Here is a 20377-nt window from a genome sequence, read left to right as displayed (position 1 = left end):
CACCTTAGAGACACAATATACTGTATAACGTATAATGTGCAAATGTATAATCAGATCTTCACTTCACTTTTTTCTTTCTTTTAAATCAACCAGGTATCAATGTCAGGCTGTTTGTAGCTGTTTGACAGGCTCGTTCTATTTTGGTGTTCCCTTGCAAAGACAACGTTTGATATATTGCTCTATATATCATATATGATATGATATATGATCTCCTGTGAGGTAGTGGGCCAAAAAATACTTTTTTTCTACTGCTCTGCATCAAGGTAGGTGTCAGTCAGAATTACATGCTCTTAAATTCACTTTCTTTTCTGGCAGCTATATTTAAAACATTTTTTCCACAGTAAGTTAAATACAGCAACTGGGGGAATAACAGACTCTCTGAACAAATTCAAGAAAATATCCACTTTCCTTCCTCCTGGTGCCCCCAATCCCAAACTTGCTACATTCAGTAAATTAGTTTAAAAGAAGATACTGAAGCAGCTGTTAAACCAAAAAACATGCTGAAGAACTGTAACATTGGTGTATTTGAAAGAAAAGTTCTGAATGAATTGCAGAATAATCCAAAAAATTGCTATAAATGTAGCTGATAAAGGAGAAACTCTGGAAATACAAAACACAAAGGACTGTGTAACTAAAGCTTTAAGACAGTTAATACTACTTTTCATAGAGCGTTGCTGCAAACCCCTGTGGAGACATACATGAAAGAGAGATGATATTTTGAACACTTATTGCCAAAAATAAAAACAAAAAACATTTGTAAAACATTTCCCTGCAGACCAATTTTAGCAAGCAATAACTTGTTGTTTGAACCTTTAACCTTCTGTATGTTTCCTTGCTGTATGTTGGCTGTTTTTGTGAGAAGGTGACATTCAATTTCCCCTCCAAAGGATTAATAAAGTACTTCTTATCTTATCTTATCTTATCTTATCTCATACCACTTTCATTCCAAATAAAATGTATTTTTTTGATCTTTTGATTGCTGTTACTGAAAATGTAAAATTAGAGACATCTATTCATCAAAAGAAAGGGACAGAAACACTATTTCACACTGTACAAGTTTTCACCCTGACAATGTGATCAGCAATATCGGCTTGTAAGATTGAGAAGAATATGTCGTACAGAAGGAGATTATCAAACTAAAGATAAAGAAATGTCTCATTGTTTTACACAAAGGGGACTATGAACTTATAGATTAAGCAATGATAAAAGCTAACAGAATAGAAAGGGAAAAAGTATTAAATGATCCACATAAACACATTGAAAATAGAAAAGCTTTTGTGTCTGATTATTGTATGACATTTATACAAGTCAAACAGATTATAAACAAACACTGGAAAATCCTTGAGTGTCTGAATAATTTGTCATCCTCTAGACCTTGTTTATGCTTCAAGGGAGGCAGAACTGTTAGAGATATTGATGTGAAGTCTATTTATAAGAACTATGCTCAAAATAATTGGCTTTTTCAACAAGTGTATGAAAATCATTATTAGATGTGGAAAATGTGCACACTGTTCCAACACATTTGATACCAAGACATTTAATCACCCCCAGAGAGGAAAGAAATATGACTTAAAAGAATTGCATGTCACGTATATCTTGGAAACCTCATGTGGTTTAATGTATGTAGGCCACACAAAGAGCCATGTCAAACTGAGAGTTGCTGAGCATAAGGTTGCCATTAGGAATAGAAATATGGATTACTAGGCACTACAAGAGGAAAAACCATGAAAAAGAGTGAGTCGGTCCAAGATGGGGTGACTTGATTAACCAGCCCTTGAGAAAGGAGGCATTTTGTATTTATGAATTGAATACTTAATAGACACATTAATGGACTGAATGAAACACAGGATTAGAGTTCTTGTCTGTGATATGTAAATATTAACTGTAAATAATATCACTATGTCCGCTGACACTCACCCTTCCCATTTAGTGGTGTTGAGGCACAGCTGTAGGACAAAGTTTATTCCGCTAAAGAAATAAAGTTTATTCAGTTAGTTGTTTACAGGATTTAGTTTATATGATGTAAAATGATGTTACTCTTAGTAAGTAGTTTGTACTGGCTGTGCATGAGGAGTTCTGTACACTATATTTTAAGTTTAATTTTTCACACCATCATAAAATCAGGGTGATCATTTTCATTTGATGAAATGTAGCCTTCTGGATTCAGTCTGCTTGTTTTTAAACTATGGATTTGTGCCAGATATCAAAAAAAGCATACATGATCTTATCCGATGTCCACACACAGGTGATTTCAAACGTTTCACATTTGAAGACATGAATTTCACATTTTCTATAAGGCAGAGCCAGAGATTCTGTGGGCTGACAACACAAGTTAGTGTCTTTGGGTTTTATGACTGAAAACTGCCCATGGTTGACTATAGGCCGAACCAAACATAAAACAACAACCACCTGAACTCCTTGTTATTTCAATGTTGTCAGCTTCGAAGCATAGACGCCTAAACAAAACATAAAGTGAGACGGAGGGTCACGCACAGCACTAACATGGCCAGCTGTTTGCTGCCATTATCACACGCCTCAAATATTTACGATAACACTTTTATACCTCCATGCCTTCAAAATGTCAGCGGAGCTGGCTTTCGGTTTCTGACCGGCTGCCCTCTGAGGAACACAATGATTTCATATTTGATATAAACATTAAATGCCGTTGAACTGTTGTGGCTGGTGGCCTGTTGTATGCGAATTCGGTTTGTTGTATTGCAGCAGGAACACATATAAAGTCTGATGATTTTATTTATCATGTATCTTTTTAAATGTGGATTATTAATTAAAGTAAGCCCCACTGATCTGATGCAGGTAAAAACTTTGGGATACAGTGTGATAGAGTCTCACACAATCAAAATCCAAAGATGAAAATGTCAATCCATGAATGACATGTTACAGGCAAAAGAAGATATGCAGCCTATAGTCTTCATGCTGTGAATAGCTGCTTTGATTGCAAATGTCTTAATCTACTCCAATTTCTTTTTTCCATTAAGGTTCAAACTGTTCTGCGTGCCTCGTTAACAAAGAGGACCTTTGAGGCTACTGTAGTCAGTTTTTCCACTGGTCTTCTGGTGTGGTATCATTAGTGGAAGAGCTGGTGGATTCCCAGTGATATCAATGCTACCATTGACAACCAAGTATGGAAAAGTATAGTGCTTCATACAGCCAAAAGTGCTAGTGGTTTGATTTTGATTAGCCCTAAAATAAATGTATACACTGTAAATACTGTATACAAATCATTATTGTACAAAACATTAAAGGCATCCTGCTGATAATGAGCTACAGTTTTTTTCCCACAAGTCATTCCTATAATATCTAAAAACATCATAAATTCATTAAATCATTTTATCTTTATCTCTTCTCTTGATTAAATCAATCAGAAATTGAGGTTGCTATGTGAACATCCCTTATCTATACACTACTGTGTATTTTGTTCCCCCTGTTGATTTTGGATACCTTTTGGTGGCATTCTCAAGAATCACAGCCGCAATGTTAAAGGTCTCGGTAACTGCTCCCGTTTGACATTTCCCTCAATATTCCCATTGATGTACATACGCAGTCACTGTCCAATCAGTTCCACCACGAGCAGCCCAGAACACAGCCAGTATCAACGGAAATGGAAATTTTACCCTCAACTTATTTCCTTAAGGTCACATCTTTTCTCTTGTATAAATTACAGTGTGCAATTGCCCTATAATCAAAGTCCAGCTGCAATCTTCTTTTCATGTGTTCACTCATAACACACAGCTGTAAATTTGATTGATCTGACAGGATGTAAGAAAATCACTGATCTCAGATTTCAGACCATTTCCGGGGGTTTGGTAATAATAATAACCAATCACAGCCAGCGATCAGGCTGATCAGAGCTGTACAGCCCCGCCATGAGGAAGCACAATTACTACAAAGAAGAGGAGACGCTTATCTTTGTTTGATAACGTTAAATGTAAAGTTAGGCTTTGCTGATGTCTTCCATATTCATCGTAAAAAAGATGAGAGAAAGAGAGAGAGAGCGAGCGAGCAGTCATGCTTGAATGAACTACAGAGTGAAAGAAGAGTGTGAGCAGTGGTAGCAAGAAGCAGGGGAATAAAACCTTATTTTCTGATGTTTACCATACATTATTACATTATGGCAGTTGCAAATAAACATGCTCACACCCCTCGCTAGCAAATCCACACAACCCTATGGAGGTGTGCCGCAATGCCTGATTTAGTTTGAATACAGCCTCACCGGTGAATCTAATGTACATACAATCACCTAGTAACAAATAATAATTCAAAACAAATCAGGACCAGGGATTTGTGTATTTCTCATTGAAAGTGAAGTGAGGTTCATGCTTCAGTCCCTCCACTGTTGCTATTGATGAGATTTCTTCCATTTTTTCACCATTGAAGGCTTAGGACAATAGTTGATGATGTATTAAGACATGTAGGTAGGTATTAAGATGCAGTATAAATGTTCTGCATGGGATGATAATGTCTGTCTTATATGGTTTTTCCACAAAAATGTATAATTCCACTTTAAAATCTTTAAAATGGCATCTACTACTGTACATCCCCAGGCCCCCATTAGAAATCCATGATATATGAATATGTAATAAGATTTAATTTCAAAAACTTGAAAAGTTTGAACTGCTGGACACAAGATGTCTCCTACTTCACTGTAAAGTCCATGTTCAATGCCAGTGCACTGGAGGCTGTGGAGTTCACAGTTGTGTAAGTTGAACACTAGATCAGGACTGGCTTCAAAACTAGTTGTGATGTGTGACCCATTATACTTATAGGCCCGCCCCTTAAATTCAGATATTCAATGGGCACAAAGAAACTTTCCACTTTCATCAAATGAATGTGAAAACAGCCTTTTAGTGTCAAACTCTGCACAGACATCACTGTGAAGCTCAAACATCCAAACTTAGAAACAAGAAGAAAAACATTTTAAAATGGAGGGTTACTAAACTAAATTAATCTGTTTATTTCTGTAATTTATCGATTTACTACACAGATGTATGTTTAGGGTTTGTGAGTTAATAGTTACAGCAGTGATAAGTCAAGCACAATAGATTCACAGGTGTAACTTCAAGGTGATTTTGGTATGTGGCGTGAGTAAACTACATTTTTGTTCTCTCTTTAGTCTGGACAGTACATGTTGGAGAGCAATTATTTACTATTTCATAGTTCAGTGAAAGCAGCTGAAAAATACAAATCTCTCCAGCTTCACAACATGAGTCTGGAAAAAAGTTAACATCTTTTGAACATAATGTTTTAAACTGAACCTCAACTTAAGGCACACTAACCTAGGGTGCCCTCTGCTAACACGATATTCCGATTCATGCTCAGTAACTGCTTGATTTTATCAGTTAAATATTTATAGATAAATGGAGAATAAACTGAGCTGAGTAATCTTACTGTATACCCTTAAACCAACATATATTACTATCTAACCATATATCTATAATATAGTTTATATTACTACCACCAAGCCTGTTTGTCTCTTTGTCCACTCGTTTTCTACACAGAAAGAATGTCTGATACAAATGAACAGCAAAGAATGAGTATTAATGCAAATTGAGGCTCTCATCTCTCCCTCCACATTCCCCCATTCAACTCACTCATGATTTACTCACCAGAGGGGGCGCTCTCGCATTCTTGTAAGTTACACTTCTGCACGTTTTCTGGCTGCGGCTCATGGTTGCACTCAGCGGCATCCACCTCTTCTTCTGTCTCAGCCTTTGTGTTAACACACTTGATGAGTCGACGCTGCACTCCACCACCACAAGAGGCTGAGCACTGCACAGAGAATTTGACAATGTTTTTTTTTTAAATTAAACTCACTTTAATGTTACCATGATGCTAAACATACAATAATACTGCTGTAGTCTTTTATGTCATGATTCCCATCCAGTCTTCTCATTTTATAGCAGAATCAGATTTATTTCTTAATTCTGTTCATCTATCATGATATAATTTAATTTTTGGCTATCATCAGATTGTAAGCAGTACGGAAAGTTTGACAGCAACTGCTATTATAAGCACTAAATTATGCCTGTGTGCTCAGTATACAAATAAATAATAATATAAAGGATGCTGCAGTCACGTTTTTGCTTGTCTGTGTGCAGATTAGACCCTCATACTCTGGGTGGTTGCTTGACACTGTTGACGTGGTTCCAGGATTATAATGACTCTGCATCAAAAGGTCTTTCTGTTTGCCTGAGTGTAGACATGAGTCACGTGGAGGTATACGGGAAGTGAATTTGGAGAAGCATTCATAATGGCAAGTGTGTGAGTCAGGTTGTTAAGAGATTATTATATGAATGTGGGCTGCAGCTCTTATTTACCACACTGATAATAAGTGATGTCATGGATTTTACAAGTAAAAAATGCTACCCACAGTTAAGCAATATGTAATCATCTGTGCATTTTTATAAACTGCCTCCAATAACTTGATGTGACAGAGGTAAAAACACTTCAGTTTTCCTCTACTGCCAATCAATTCAAGTAATCAATACTACATTGAGACATAAAAAAGGTAAATAATCAGGTTGTAGGGTAAATAAATTGAAAGGGTATATTGCCTGGACACTCCTGAGGCATATGTAATCCCCAAAGTCTATCTATCTATCAGTCTATCTATCTGTTTTCTGCTGCTCATGCAGGTCTACGTCACAGTTTCGTCCACAGTCTTTCACCCAATCCCTTTATTTTAGGTCAAATCAATACATCTTCCTCTTTTCCTCTTGTTACTCTTGTTATAGATCTGACCAGTCTGTTCATCATCCCTTCCTTGTTAAACAAACCATCAGCCTCACTGTGAAGTGCCCTACAGTATTACACAATACAGTATATCATTATGTTAAAAGGCTGGCAATTTTCTATGTTCAGATGCAGAAGAAAACCAACAATTAATTAATTCTAATAAGTATTGTGTGTGTGTGTGTGTGTGTGTGTGTGTGTGTGTGTGTGTGTGTGTGTGTGTGTATATCCAAACCCTGATATAAACCTGACATATGTTAAACCTCTTTGCCACAGACCTCCGTTGTGTCAATGAGCGACACTGCTGCACTGTGTGACATATTCTAAAAGATTAATGACAATCACATTTTCAGTCTCAGGAGAGAGGTTCCTTGTACAGCAGATGCCACTGCACCGTTCTGTTCACAGTACTTCATTATCTTGTTTTGCCATTAATGACACAGATGTTTCTTTGGAGCAGTTTCTAAATAAACTACTGAAACTGTACTCGTTTGGGGAAAGGAGCTTTTTTTGGGGGGCGACAACGGAGGTGTACGGCACAGAGGAATACAATATATCAGGCTTTGGATACACACGCAATACTTGTAAGTAGGGTCGATTCATTGTTGGTTTCATTGAGATTTGTTGACAATAAGAAAAATAACGAAAATCACCAAGCTCATCCATTAACCTCAATCATAGTGAATTTAAGAACACAGTATGAATTATCTTGCGACCCTGTAAAAGCAAGGGGTTTAGAAAATGAATGGCTGGATAGACAGTATGAATTAATTATAGAGTCGAGATCCCTAACATTTCACTCCTTTGTACTCAAGTCTAAATCAATGACGGGAAATTGTGTTCTTCACAAAACCGGTCTATGAATCATACATCAAGCTGGATCATTACCTTTGTTGTTTCATGTGTGTGTGTGTGTATGTGTGTGTTTGTCTGTATTATACCTGTCCCCATGATCCTGTAAGCCACTGAGCACAAGGCTGGCTATTACACGACTGAATGTTGCTGGGCTGAAGGTCCCTCTCGCATCGGTCCTCCTCTGGACAGGTGACTATACGTTGCTGCTCACCTCCCCCACACACCTCAGAGCACTGAACAGCAAGCACACACACAATGATAAACATATAATGTCTGCAATAATGTCTTTAGGTTTTAATATTGTAGTGTAAAATCTTGACTACAATGATTGATTATTGAATGATGATTTATTTGCTATTGGTGTATTTTATTAATGATTACTATTTGCTAAGGATAATCAAGACTGAAGGAGTTAGGAGAAGTGATTCTGCACTTTATGATGTTTTAAGCACTTTCTGATCATATGTGATTAAATGCATTGCACTTTCTATTATCACTATCTTGAAAAAAAAAAAGAATGCAGTAACAATTGTTATAAAATTATAATTTGATTGATATAAAGTCATAATTTGATTAAAATAAGATATAACCTATGACCTAGATTATCCTGACCTGAACTTAACCTCTCTGCCCATCTGTGAGCACCAAGGCCACAGTGGAAAGTCCCCAAGTGCACCTGTGATGAGATTGATGCCAAAAAGTTGTTTTGACAAGATTTTGATTGGTTAAAAATTACGTAAGGTAGAGGGACATCTTACTTTCTCATGGTGGGTGGGCAGTATCAGAATTATCAGTATAAAAGGGGAATTTGTATCAAAAATCAGTGTGTCATTGTAGCATAGACACTGTCTGTGTTATTTTGGTTCCCAAGGTTTCTTTGTCGACAAATAAACTTTGACTGCATTCAGCTGGACGACTCTTTTCATTTTTTCCTGTTTTGGAACTTTTTGAAACTTTAGCTTTTAAAATAACAAAGTATCAAGCTGCAATCTTCTGACTCGACAATATGGAGCCTTGACCAGACTGATTGCTAAGCTTGAATTTGAGAGGAAACAAATAGGGTTTCAGCAGAGTTCACCAAGTCAAATTTAATACCACATAGAAAGCAATTTAATACCGATTTCCCCGTCATACTATCCAAAATACAAAAGTAAACTATACTGTATAACAATAATTCCTAGTGTTAATTTAATCAACACTATGTGGAATTGAACAGGTAGCAGAAAATGGATTAATCTATGAAAAAATATCCATTTCAGCTAATTTAAGTTTTTGACGCTGCTATTATTAGCACCAGTGTGACAGTGTTTGCAACTGGTCTGATGGTCTTGACTGAAACTCCACAAAAAAGGATTTAACAGCTTCTTGATAACAATCCACTGTAGCTACAATAGTGGCTTGCAACAAACAATTATTATTACTGAATAATCTGCCAATAATTTTCTTGATGAACTGTTCTGTCTATAAAATGTGAGAAAAAATGAAAAAATGTATATAAAATATCGAGACTGTTTGACATTCTAGGAGTGTAACAGTATATTTTGCATGAGTGAAAAAATGGGAATAAAATAATTTTCTGAACTTTCCAGGCAGCCTCTGGCTTTCTCAAATTTCAGTTCAACTTGCAGAGACTTGACTCTTGTGTCAAACAGACAATTCATCAATTGAGCATATTTAGTCCTTTTAGTTATGTAATTGCTGCACAGTGATTCAGCTGAAAGCACATATTGTTCTGAAATGTCATACTTGTTGGAGCTCAGAAATAGCAACACTCCTCAACAGAAACTTTTTCAATGCATCAAGCCAGTCAACAATAACATCACATCAGATGATGATTAAGTGTTCATAGACTGACAACCCAATTTCAAGGTTCTGCAAGTGCATTCAGTCTGGACTAAAAGGATGAAACAAAATAGAGGAAGAAATCAACAAAAAACAATTAAAACATATTGTACAGTACCGTATGGCCTGGAATATTTTATATGAAAATCAAGAGGGCATGCATTGAGTAAAACTTCTCCAGTCCAACATCCATATATGACATTGGCTAACAAAGAATTGCAAAGTGACAAATACACAGGTATGCTGTCAGATATGCATTTCATTACCTGTATTCACTAGATGGTGAAACCAGAGTATACACATTGTAATACTCACAATGCAATTTGCTTTATGTTACTCACCTGACCCCAGGAGGAGGCGTACCAGTCGAGACATGGCTGAAGGTTACAGGGCAGCTGGGTTTGTGGCCTGGAGGACATTGCCCGGCAGTGGAAAGGTCGCAGGGCCCTTTGATCCCGCATGTCAGAACACTGGACCTCTCGTGACTTAGAGCCGCCTTCACAATTCTTGGAGCACTGGGAAAAGACATGACTTGATTGTTATTCAAACAGCAGGAGCTGGTGGAGTTTGTGTGTATGCAGGAGTAGTTAGTCTAAGCTACTGGATTTGCTGTGTGGCTTTTGCTTTCCTCTTCTTAAGGCTTAAATAAACTGAACTGAGCTCCTTGGGTTAGGGTTAAGCAGCAGTTCCACTTGCCTTTGACTTATTAGAACATCCTATGGCCTCCATGACTATTTATTGTAAACAATTGTTACTAGAAAATCCTTTATGACAGCTTTTATACTCGAAGCACTTCCGTTTCCAACCATCTTACTTTTCCGACAGAGATTATCTTTTCATTTTTAAAAACCTGGAACCACAAAAGAACAGGCACTGACTTGCCTCTCATGAGTCTGAAGCTTACAGGTGTATTCATTAAGATTTATTACGAGTCTACAGACATAGCTACTAGCAGCTCTGTGGGCTGTAGGATAGAAACAGTAGTGCCTTGAATTAAAGCCAATGTCAGCATGCTCAAAATAATGTTAACTTGCTGATGTGTAACGCATAATGTTTGCCTTGCTTATGTTATCTTGTTAGCATGCTAACGTTTGTTAATTAGCACTAAACACAAAGTATAACAAAGGCTGGTGGAAGTTTTTCAGGTCTTTGGTCATAAACCAAAATGTTTAACAAACTGAAATTATGACCTGTGGGTGGCGCTAGAGGAAAAGGAATCAACAAAGTTATACACTGTTTTGCCATCACTCTTTAAGGAATGTATTTAACAGTTGTATTAATAGCTTTCACTGAAAATTCAGAGGAAAAGTCACTAAGGGACAAATTTCTGGACCAAATTCATCACAGTCCATCCAATGGTTGTTAAGATATTTCAGTTTCAGACCAAAGTGGTGTGCTCGCCAAAATTAAAATTCCCACAGCTGTGCCACTTAGTTCTTGTGAAAACTCAATAAAAAAATCAAAAAAATCCAAATCCATGTTATAATAAGAATGTGGCAATATATTTTGCAGTGCATACACAAAATCTGCCTATATACCTGGGTAAAAAGTAAAAACTGAGCAAGTAAAACAATAAGCACATTACATGTCAGCCCATTTTGGTACTATAACAAGTATAGTAACAGTCCAAAGTTTTACACACCTTTCTATTCACTAGAATGAGAAAGTGTGTATTAACTTTTGACCGGTGTTGTAGTCTCACCTTGCTCCAATTTCCAACTTTCCACATGGAGCAGGGGCGCAGGTAACATCGTTGGGCTGGTGCAGGCCTCTTGGCTGGATCACAGTCTGAGTCTGAGCCAGTGCTGCAGGCCAAAGTCCTCCAGATAGCTCCCAGACCACAGCTGGTGGAGCACTACAAAAAAAAAAGTAGCAACACTATTTATATTTAGTTGGATGCATAAACAGCTCCATCACGCACAAGACACCTTACTGATAAATATGTAAATCATCCACAATCAAAGTGTTTTTTGTGTCAGACTTAACATTTTTTCATGATAGGCAAGTAAATGCATTTTTTTTAAAATATTAGGTACAACACTGTATGGATGCCATTACAAGCAAACATCTGTCAAATGTGTCATAAAAATTCATTACATAAACTGACATTATCTGCATTTCCTCTGGTTCAAATGGTCTCTCCAAAGAATTCAGTTAAAAAAACTGTGTCTGCATTATAAAAACAGACATTAATAGTCAGACAAAGCTGAGCTTTGTTCCTCTCCCACAGAATAAGCACAAAAACAGAATGTGTAGATCCATGCGGACTCACCAAGCTCCAGTTGCCGGTGACCCAGTAGGCCACTGTAGTAACCTGTGTGAAGGGTGGAGCTTGACCTGCTCTTGGCAGAGGTGCAGGTGTTGGCGATTCTATGTGATGTGCTGGTGTAGTGCTTGGTTGAGGAGTGGCTGCTGTGCTTGTAAAGAGTCGGTATGAAGTGCTAGTATCACTCCTACTGCTAGTCCTCACCATCGGGGGAAGAACTATTTCATTGTAGTCAAAATCACTTAGAATAAGCAATGGGGACTGGGATGTGGAGTCTATTCCAGTTCTTCCAGTTACAGCACGTTTTGTCAGTGTCTGCTCAGTTGTAGCTGGCTGGAAATCAGCTGGAGAAGATTGAGTGATTCCCTCCAGGTTTGTAGGAGTTAGGAATCCTGTTCCAGTTAATGATGTGGTGTCATCTGAGGCCTCTTGGTTACCTGAGATTAGCAGATGTGGGTTAGGAAGAGGAGAGGATTTTTCAGACATGGGAAGTGAGGTCACACTGAGGTCATGGTCAGACACCCATGAATTACCCTCCTTAATCGTACTTAAATGAGTTTGATCAAAGTCAGTAGTTGGAAATATTGGTGATTCACTGTTAGTTTGAGGTATTTCTGAAGCTCTTTCGTCCAGTTGAACGGTAGTTTCTGCAGGCTCTGGAATCTCTACATCTTGAGATGCAGAGACATTGGGTTCTTGAGTACTTTCTTCATAATAACTGTACTCAAAATCATCCTCCGTCACTGTTTTTGGTGCAATACTACTATTAGTGGGTTGAAGTCCAGGAGTAGGAGCAGCATGTTTTGGAGCTACAGTGAAGTCCTCAGTATGATTTTCCTCCTCAGTGAAATCATCATAGTTATTTTCAGCCTCTTCCCCATCTTGCCCCCATTTCATATCCTGTGCAGGCTCCTTTGTTGTGGAAGCCAGACTAGGCATTGTGCTAATGTTTTCAGGCCACTGCAGATCGTTATGTTTCTTCTTTTGTAAATGCTTAGTTGTGGACAATGGTGGTGAGCGAGTGGTAGATACAGGCAGAAGATTATCTTCTGAAAGAAAGTCATCCAAATTTTCTGAATTCGTTTGCATGGATTCTTTTGTTGGTGGGTTTCCATTGTCCTTCACGTCATCCAGCTTTGTTTTCTGTGTCTCTGAAGTTTTCAAAGTGTAAGCAGTGGTCTCTGAAACAGTAGAAACAGTTGAACTCACCGTGGGAGCTCTTGTTGTTTCCATGTGCACATTTTCATTCACACTGCCGGTTGGCTTGGTCTCATCACTGTCCCTTGAATCTTGTCCATCGTTCTCATCTGACAAGTCTTCATGGAAGTTGATGAAGTTATAGTCGTAATAAAAATCATCAACTTCAACATTATTCTCCAGAGAATTATCAATATTTTCTATGTTATTGTGGTAGTGAAAATCTCCCCCAACAACTTTATTTAAGTCATTGTGATTTACTGGCTGGGCTCTGGTGGTGCTGTGTTTTGGAGGGGGTTTGGCCACAGGTATAGAGTTAATTTCATTGAGCACTTCTTTGCTTGACCAGCCACTTCCAGACCAGTCGATGCCTCCGAAATTATCCACTACCTGTGGGCAGTCCTGGACAGAGCAAGTAGTGACAGCAAGAGGTTTCTTCTGTGGGTCACATTCAGCACCTGTGTTTCTAGAGCAGGTTACATTACGGCGACGTACTCCACTTCCACAAGTCAGTGAACACTGCAGAAAAAAAAGAGGCAAATGTTTGGTTTTGGTTTTTAAATTGAGGACATAAGATATAATATATCTAGTTAATGCAAGCTGAAAAAAATCTGAAAAATCTGTACACATTTAAGAAAACATTTACTGTGATTCTGCTCATTGTGCACGTCAATCCAAATCCTAACAACTGTGATGGAAAGATCTGACCATCTCAAATGACTCCTGCGAAACACAACCAAAGGCATAACCTGGACTGATTCATGACTAAGTGTCTATAGCCATGCTAGCGGCTCTGTGAGGCTGTACGCAGGTACAGTAGTGTTAATGTGACTGTTAATATCAGCATGCTAACTTGAAAAAATGATCATACTGATGTTAGGATTAGTTAGGATAAGTAAGCATCTTAATTTAGCACATTTACATGCTAATTCATACTAAATATAGAGAGCAGTTGAGGTTAATGAAAATGTCATTAGTTTGTCAGGGTTTTGACAAACTGATATTTTGACTATGAACTATGGATGTTATGGTATGAATCATGAATTTTATGGCATTTCATTCGGCAGTTATTTCAGTCTGGACCAAAATGATGGACCAACCTACACACCGGCAATGCCATCCCTAAAGCTACACTGCTAGTATGGTTAAAATACTAATAACAAGGTACAAAGACGCAGTGGGAGAGAGGGGTGAAGTGGAATTCAGACCAGGGTCAACTTCTTTTCTTTCTTCTTTCCTCAGGCTGTAAATGCTAAATGTGCCTGTAAATCATGCCTCGATTTGAGTGAACATCTAATTCATTCATTTCTAAATAAAATGAAATGCAAAAATAGATGTAAAACAAAATACAGAGAGTATGGCCGTTAAGTATTTCACAAACATGTAGATCTAAGGCCATTCCAGCTATAGGCAATCAGCAATATCATAAAATAATAGACAGAAATGTTTCTAGTGTACCTGTTGAATTCCTTGAATTTCTAATTATTGTATTTTTAAAAAGCTGGAGATGTGACAATGTCTTATGACACAAGCTGCAAAAATGAAGAAATTTGTTGACAAAAACTAAAAGATAAGAGGATGACTAACTCCAATATATGAGTAACAAGAGCAGAATAAGAGAGGAGCATAAAAGATCCTCTCTAGAAGAACTTTCACAGAGAGATCTTTTCATAAAAAGTAGTTTGTAAGACTTTCTGGTGACATGCAAAAATATTTGCATTTTAATTTCTTTTTTTAAAAAGCTTTTCTTTTTGGCAAAGTTTCCAACAACCCTGAACCTTATATTCCAACCCACGCTCACCTTTGACCAGCTGCCAGTGGTCCAGTCGGATGGGCAGGGGATGTGTGTGTTGCATGAGGAAAGTGACTCAGGTTTGGGTATGTGTTCACATTCACCGGGCTGCAAGGCTTTCTGCTCCTCCACACTTACTGCCTGGATGCAAAGCACTGTTCTTTTAGCCAGGCCTGAACTCCCACAGCTTGATGAGCATTTCTGCCACTCTCCAACCCACCATCTATACAGAGAAACACAAAAGATGCAAAGATTTCCAATTTAATGGTACATTTGTTATAGAAAATGACAGTATTTCACAGCTTTGTGAATACCAATGACTCATGGCTTTAGATGTCTGTGTTGTGAAATTTCAGTGAATTTCAATTTTAGTGTCCCTTAGCACACAATGTCTATATTATTTCTTCAGGGTGTTAACAGGATTGCTGGTCATTATTAATGTCTCAAGTTTTGCTTCACCAAAATGATGAAACTTCTGACTGTCAAAACTTTCTGCCTTAATCCAACTCACATTTTCAGCTACTCAGTGATGGACTACATGGTTACAATCAAAAAGCTAAAAAAAAATACAAGTAAATAAGAAGTTTTGTTATGCTCACTTTGTAGGAGTAAGAGGGTGATGACAGACTGAGTGAGTGGTTGAGACCGCTTTATGTTTTATGTTGGTGGGTGTGTGTGTCCCAATCTCAGCATTACTGAAGTTTTATGACAAATGCCCCACAGTGCATGGTTTACTGCAAAATATACAATTTTTCAAAAACCACTACACAAAAACACATACATACAGTAAATAGTGGCAAATATGTGTCAATAATAGTGGCACAGCAATAATTACTCATTTCTGTTTTTTCAGAGCCCGGTCCTTGAGTGCACGTGAATTTCGTTGTATGTTTTGTACAATGACAATAAAGAAGCTAAACCTAACAGCAGGTATATACTGAATGTACAGCACCAGTCAAAAGTTTAGACACACTTTCTTCTTCAAGTGAATGAAAAGGTGTGTCCAAACCTCTGAGTGGTACTGTACATCATGTTCCAATGAAAACAGGATAGTCTATGTATAATGTTGCTGCTAGAAATAACCACCAGCTGCTCTTTTACAGCATGTACAGTGCAATGAGTGCATGAATCATTTTCCTGCGAGTTTCTGGGAACTAGGTGCACTTTTGAGTGGAAATGGTGGATCAAAACAGTATTTACCATACAACACAAATATACTGAGTGCTATTGCTTACAAAAGAAATCTTTTGGGAAAAAGTTTTTATGGAAATAAGATATACTGTAGCCATCGGCATCTTGTTGCACCTGATTTACAACTGAGCTAGCTGCTAACAAACCTGTAAGAACGCTCAGTCTTACCTTAAAACTGTGTGCACTTGTTATGTTAATATTGTGTGTCTTGCACCAATTTATTGTTTTGCACAAGTCCTCATGTCTGTTCTATGTTGCACTGTGGTCACTCAGGAGCAATATTTTGCCTCTCTTTATCTTTATCTGATCTTGAACGTGATCTTGCCTTTCCATTGTTGGACATTAGGCTGAATAATTCGTAGCGGATGGGTTCATCATTTTTTTAAGTCAGTCTTAAATCAATAGGTACTCAAATAAAAATTGAAATTCAATACAATAATTTAATACAATAAGCTATATAATATGAAGTTCCTTGTTTTAGTTACAATATTTCCACTGCAGCTCAGGAGGTGATTTCATTCTAAAAACACTGTAAATGTGGAAGACTTTAACTTAATTTGACAGATTGGATGGCTGACACTTCATGTTCAGATAAACTTTTGAATACAGTTTTGCACAAACACAAAACAAGAATTGTGGGTTTTGTCCCCCATCACTTAGATTATAAATATTTACATGATTAATACTACGGTGGGATCTCTCAGAGGCCAATATAAACAGGAGGAATAATTACAACGAGCAAAACCTCTACTATCTCTATTATCTATTGCTTTAAGACAGACCTGAAAACTGTGAACCCTTCCTTTAAATACTTTTTATTTAGTCATTTAATGTTGATGCATTAAAAACACACACAGATGGTTTTTGTATCATTAATTGCTATATCCACAGACTGAGTAGACTAGGAGCTTGAAATTGAACCTCTGTTCACTGACAACATCTGTAGCAACAGAAGTGGTAATGATCTCTATGCTAAACAGTCAAACTCAAAGAGGAAATGGAGCTGTTTCACTACTGATACTACAAGCTAACAAGCTGCAGTTTGGTGCAGCAAAGTGTGTGGGTGTAAACAAGACAGAGTGTTGACTCTTTGATCTCAGTTAAGCAACCTGCCAGCTGAGACCAGGGAGCTGTCTCCTGTTCCTCCTGCTTCTCCTGTCTCTTCCTCCCTAACCAAAAAGAACAATGTCTGATGTGACGACGACATTGTTCTTTTAAAAATAAGCAGAAATAGGAAACTGAATAATAATAATAATAATAATAATAATAATAATAATAATAATGATGATGAAAAAGCACACAATCAAGGAGTGGTGGTATAAATAGTTGGCTTTTTGGGGGGGAGGACAATCATTTTCATTCATTTACCGCTCCCTGTAATGCTCCTACCTGTATAATAAAATGTAGGTTAAAAAATAGCACTTGTTGACACCACTACATGATTGAAAGAAGCAATTTAATAATCAGAAACTATAACACAAGCAATTTAAATGTTTTCTGGTGCACTTTGGTACCATTAATAATCTATGAGCAAGGTGCACTTAAAATGTTTCAATAATCTAATCTAATTTTATATCATTCACATAATTTGACCTCATCACTACATGCAGCTATTAGCAGTTTACTTACTCATTTAAATAGTATTTTCACTCATGTAAGGAATTGACTGTATTTATGCTATTTATAGACAATTTTAAGTTGTGTCAAAAACCTTTCAGTACTAAAATGTCTTTGGCTGACAGGAGCTGTTTAATTAGATTACCTAATGTGGTTCAATATACAGCTGAAGGGTGTTTCAGACTGCTTTGAATAAGATTTAGTGTTTGATATGTTTTCCCTCACAGAAATTCAATAAAAGTTTAACTGCTTGGACACAAAATGTTTCTCTCTTGATTTTTCAGCTTCCTCGTCGCATGTTTGTAACTTTCATTTTGGACAACAATTGGCTCCAAACTAATTGTGATGTCACAACTCATGCTTGTAAACCCACTCCTTAAACTCAGATATAAGGCGAGCATAGAGAAACTTTCCCTCTTTAGCAGATGAATGTGGAAACAGCCTTCTAGTGTCAAACTCTGCACATAAATCATTCTGCATAGTGAAGCCAACACATTCAAGTAAAGTAACAATAAGCAAAACCCATGTTTGAATAGAGGGGGACTAAAACTGCAATTGTAAGCCACAGAATGACACTTGACGCTTGTAGTAGTCACAGTGGTATAATTAGCAGACCAGTGAGTTGGGAGACACTAAGGGAATAATCCCAAGGCTACATTCAACTTGGCTTGTTTCTTATTGAAACGGTTGCAACATGAACACTAATTGTATTTTTAAAGAATGCTAAGTTTCTGCTGTAGACAAATATTGAATTTATGATTATGTATGGTTTATGTGATGTCATTGGTTTCATTTCTACTAAGTGTTCCCACCTTCAAGGGCTGAAATACTAGTGTCTTTTATTCTCTCTCTGTGTGTGTGTGTGTGTGTGTGTGTGTGTGTGTGTGTGTGTGTGTGTGTTTGTGCTTGTCCAAAGATCCAGTAATCACATTGTCAGTGAACAGGGCAGGTGTCATTTTGTAAATAATGTCCAGTGGGTAAACTCACATGACTGGACATGGCTCCTTGTTGCAGCTGGTTTGGTTATCTTCAGGTCGGGTTAAAGGGTCACAGAAGTGCTCCTCAACTATCCCAGTAGTCTTCTCAACACAGTGAACAATTTGCCTTTGAACACCTGAAATACCAGAGAGATGAGAAATAAGCTTTTGTGAGCCAGCATGCACAAGCACACACAGTTCCCAGCAAGGAATTATAAAAGCCCAGTGGCTAGAAACACTTGATATAACATGAGTAGGTGATGATGAAGAGCCACTTATAAATAACATTAGTGAACACACAGCACAAATGCATACCTGAGCACACTAAACCAGGATACATGCTAAAGCTAATAAATTATGACTCATGTACCAAATCTGTTGTACTTGGAGGTAACTGCAGTGCTAAAGTGAGGTTATCAATTTAATAATTTAATAATATTTAATTTTTTTTTTTTTTTTTTTTTAGTAAACTCAGTAAACCCACTATGATTCTTGAATACACATGCAACATAAAGGCAGGAAATAAGGTCATTCTTGTGGATGGCTTTCTAATCACATAAGAGTAAAAGTCAATTTACTTCCCTCCATATAAAATGAGACTGGTTGAACATAAATGCATTATAATATCTAGCACACAGAAAAGTGTCACATCCAGGTATCAGACAGCATTACACAAAGCATTACATGATGAGGACTTGTCTCCTGAGGCTGCAACAGATATATATCCTTTGTTGTGATGCCGCTCATCATTACTCTCGCACCCCTGAGGGGGCGCACCCCATCAGAGCTGGAGACACCTCTCATCTCTTTATGCCCTCTGCTCTGAGCCTGCTGAGCTTTCACAATGTGCATCTGGTAGCTAATTTACACCTTCAAAGGCATCTCTTATAGGATAGGACAGCTACCTTTGATTGAAAACCGGATGGAGGAAGAAAGAAAATAAGAAATAAACTAGAAAAATGCTGATAAAACACTCTCAGCCATGTTGATTACATGGCTCTTGGCTAAATTGAACTGCTACTTGAATAAATACTTTTCTGTGTTGTCACGCTGAGGTGGATATTTTAATGTAATACAGTTTGAACGTGCATGAAACCCTGTTCCTGGCACATGGACACTGGGGAGATATTGTGCCTTGATGCGCCTTAATTGAAATAACCTTTAAGAGTCTTTTCAAATTGGAGTAAAAGTGGAGGAGAAGATGGTGAAGGATGGTCAGAAGTACATTTGGACTCATTTTTGTGAGGCAGCTTTTTACAGAGCTGTAATGGTAAAGTTTGATACCAAAGTTAGTGCTCAATGTTCTATATACTTTACTATATATATATAAATGCTACTCCATAATCCATAAAGTCCTTGACTCACTGACATGTTTGTTTTTTGACAACAGCAGAGGTCTACAGCACAGAGGAATGAAAAATATCAGGCCTTGGATACTCACAACAATAGCTGTACTTCATTGTTGGTTTGGCTCTGCACGTCAGATTTGTTGACAATAAGAAAAATAGAAAATTGCCAACCTTATCCCTTAATAGAGATTTGAAGACAGTGCAAACAATGTCTAGAGTTGACATGTGAAGCTACTTTAATATATATTGTAAACACAGAGGACAACATACTGGACAACTGGTACACTATGATTAGAGTTGCATCTCGAGGTAAGCCCGAAATTCCCTGAAAACAATTATTCTTGTATATGAATGTCCAAACACAGAACAGGACATCCATCATTTACATATGCTGCATTCTCCACTGAAAAGAAAAGAAGTAGAAACAGCAGAGAGCAGAAGGACAAGCACAGTTACGGTACGTTACGGTTAGTTATGGTACTAATGACACTAATGACATTAACGTTTTATTAAAGTTAGTCATTACAGTGAGACAGTATGC

At 37.5% G+C, this 20377-nt stretch overlaps 1 protein-coding gene across 1 annotated transcript in view; it reads right to left on the bottom strand.

The window, feature by feature from the left end:
- Positions 1–20377, bottom strand: part of LOC128361382 (A disintegrin and metalloproteinase with thrombospondin motifs 7) — an 85580-nt gene that overhangs the window by 9754 nt on the left and 55449 nt on the right. The window contains exons 17-23 of the mRNA XM_053321863.1: positions 18498–18624; positions 14712–14925; positions 11720–13429; positions 11150–11302; positions 9789–9962; positions 7692–7838; positions 5625–5787 (exon numbers count right to left, since the gene is read on the bottom strand). Of these exons, the coding sequence (XP_053177838.1) occupies positions 5625–5787; positions 7692–7838; positions 9789–9962; positions 11150–11302; positions 11720–13429; positions 14712–14925; positions 18498–18624 (2688 nt within the window). The remainder of the gene's footprint in view (positions 1–5624; positions 5788–7691; positions 7839–9788; positions 9963–11149; positions 11303–11719; positions 13430–14711; positions 14926–18497; positions 18625–20377) is intronic.

Source organism: Scomber japonicus, chromosome 1 (genome assembly GCF_027409825.1).
Source record: "Scomber japonicus isolate fScoJap1 chromosome 1, fScoJap1.pri, whole genome shotgun sequence".
In the NCBI taxonomy this organism is placed as follows: domain Eukaryota; kingdom Metazoa; phylum Chordata; class Actinopteri; order Scombriformes; family Scombridae; genus Scomber; species Scomber japonicus.
This window is presented reverse-complemented; position numbering and strand designations above follow the sequence as displayed.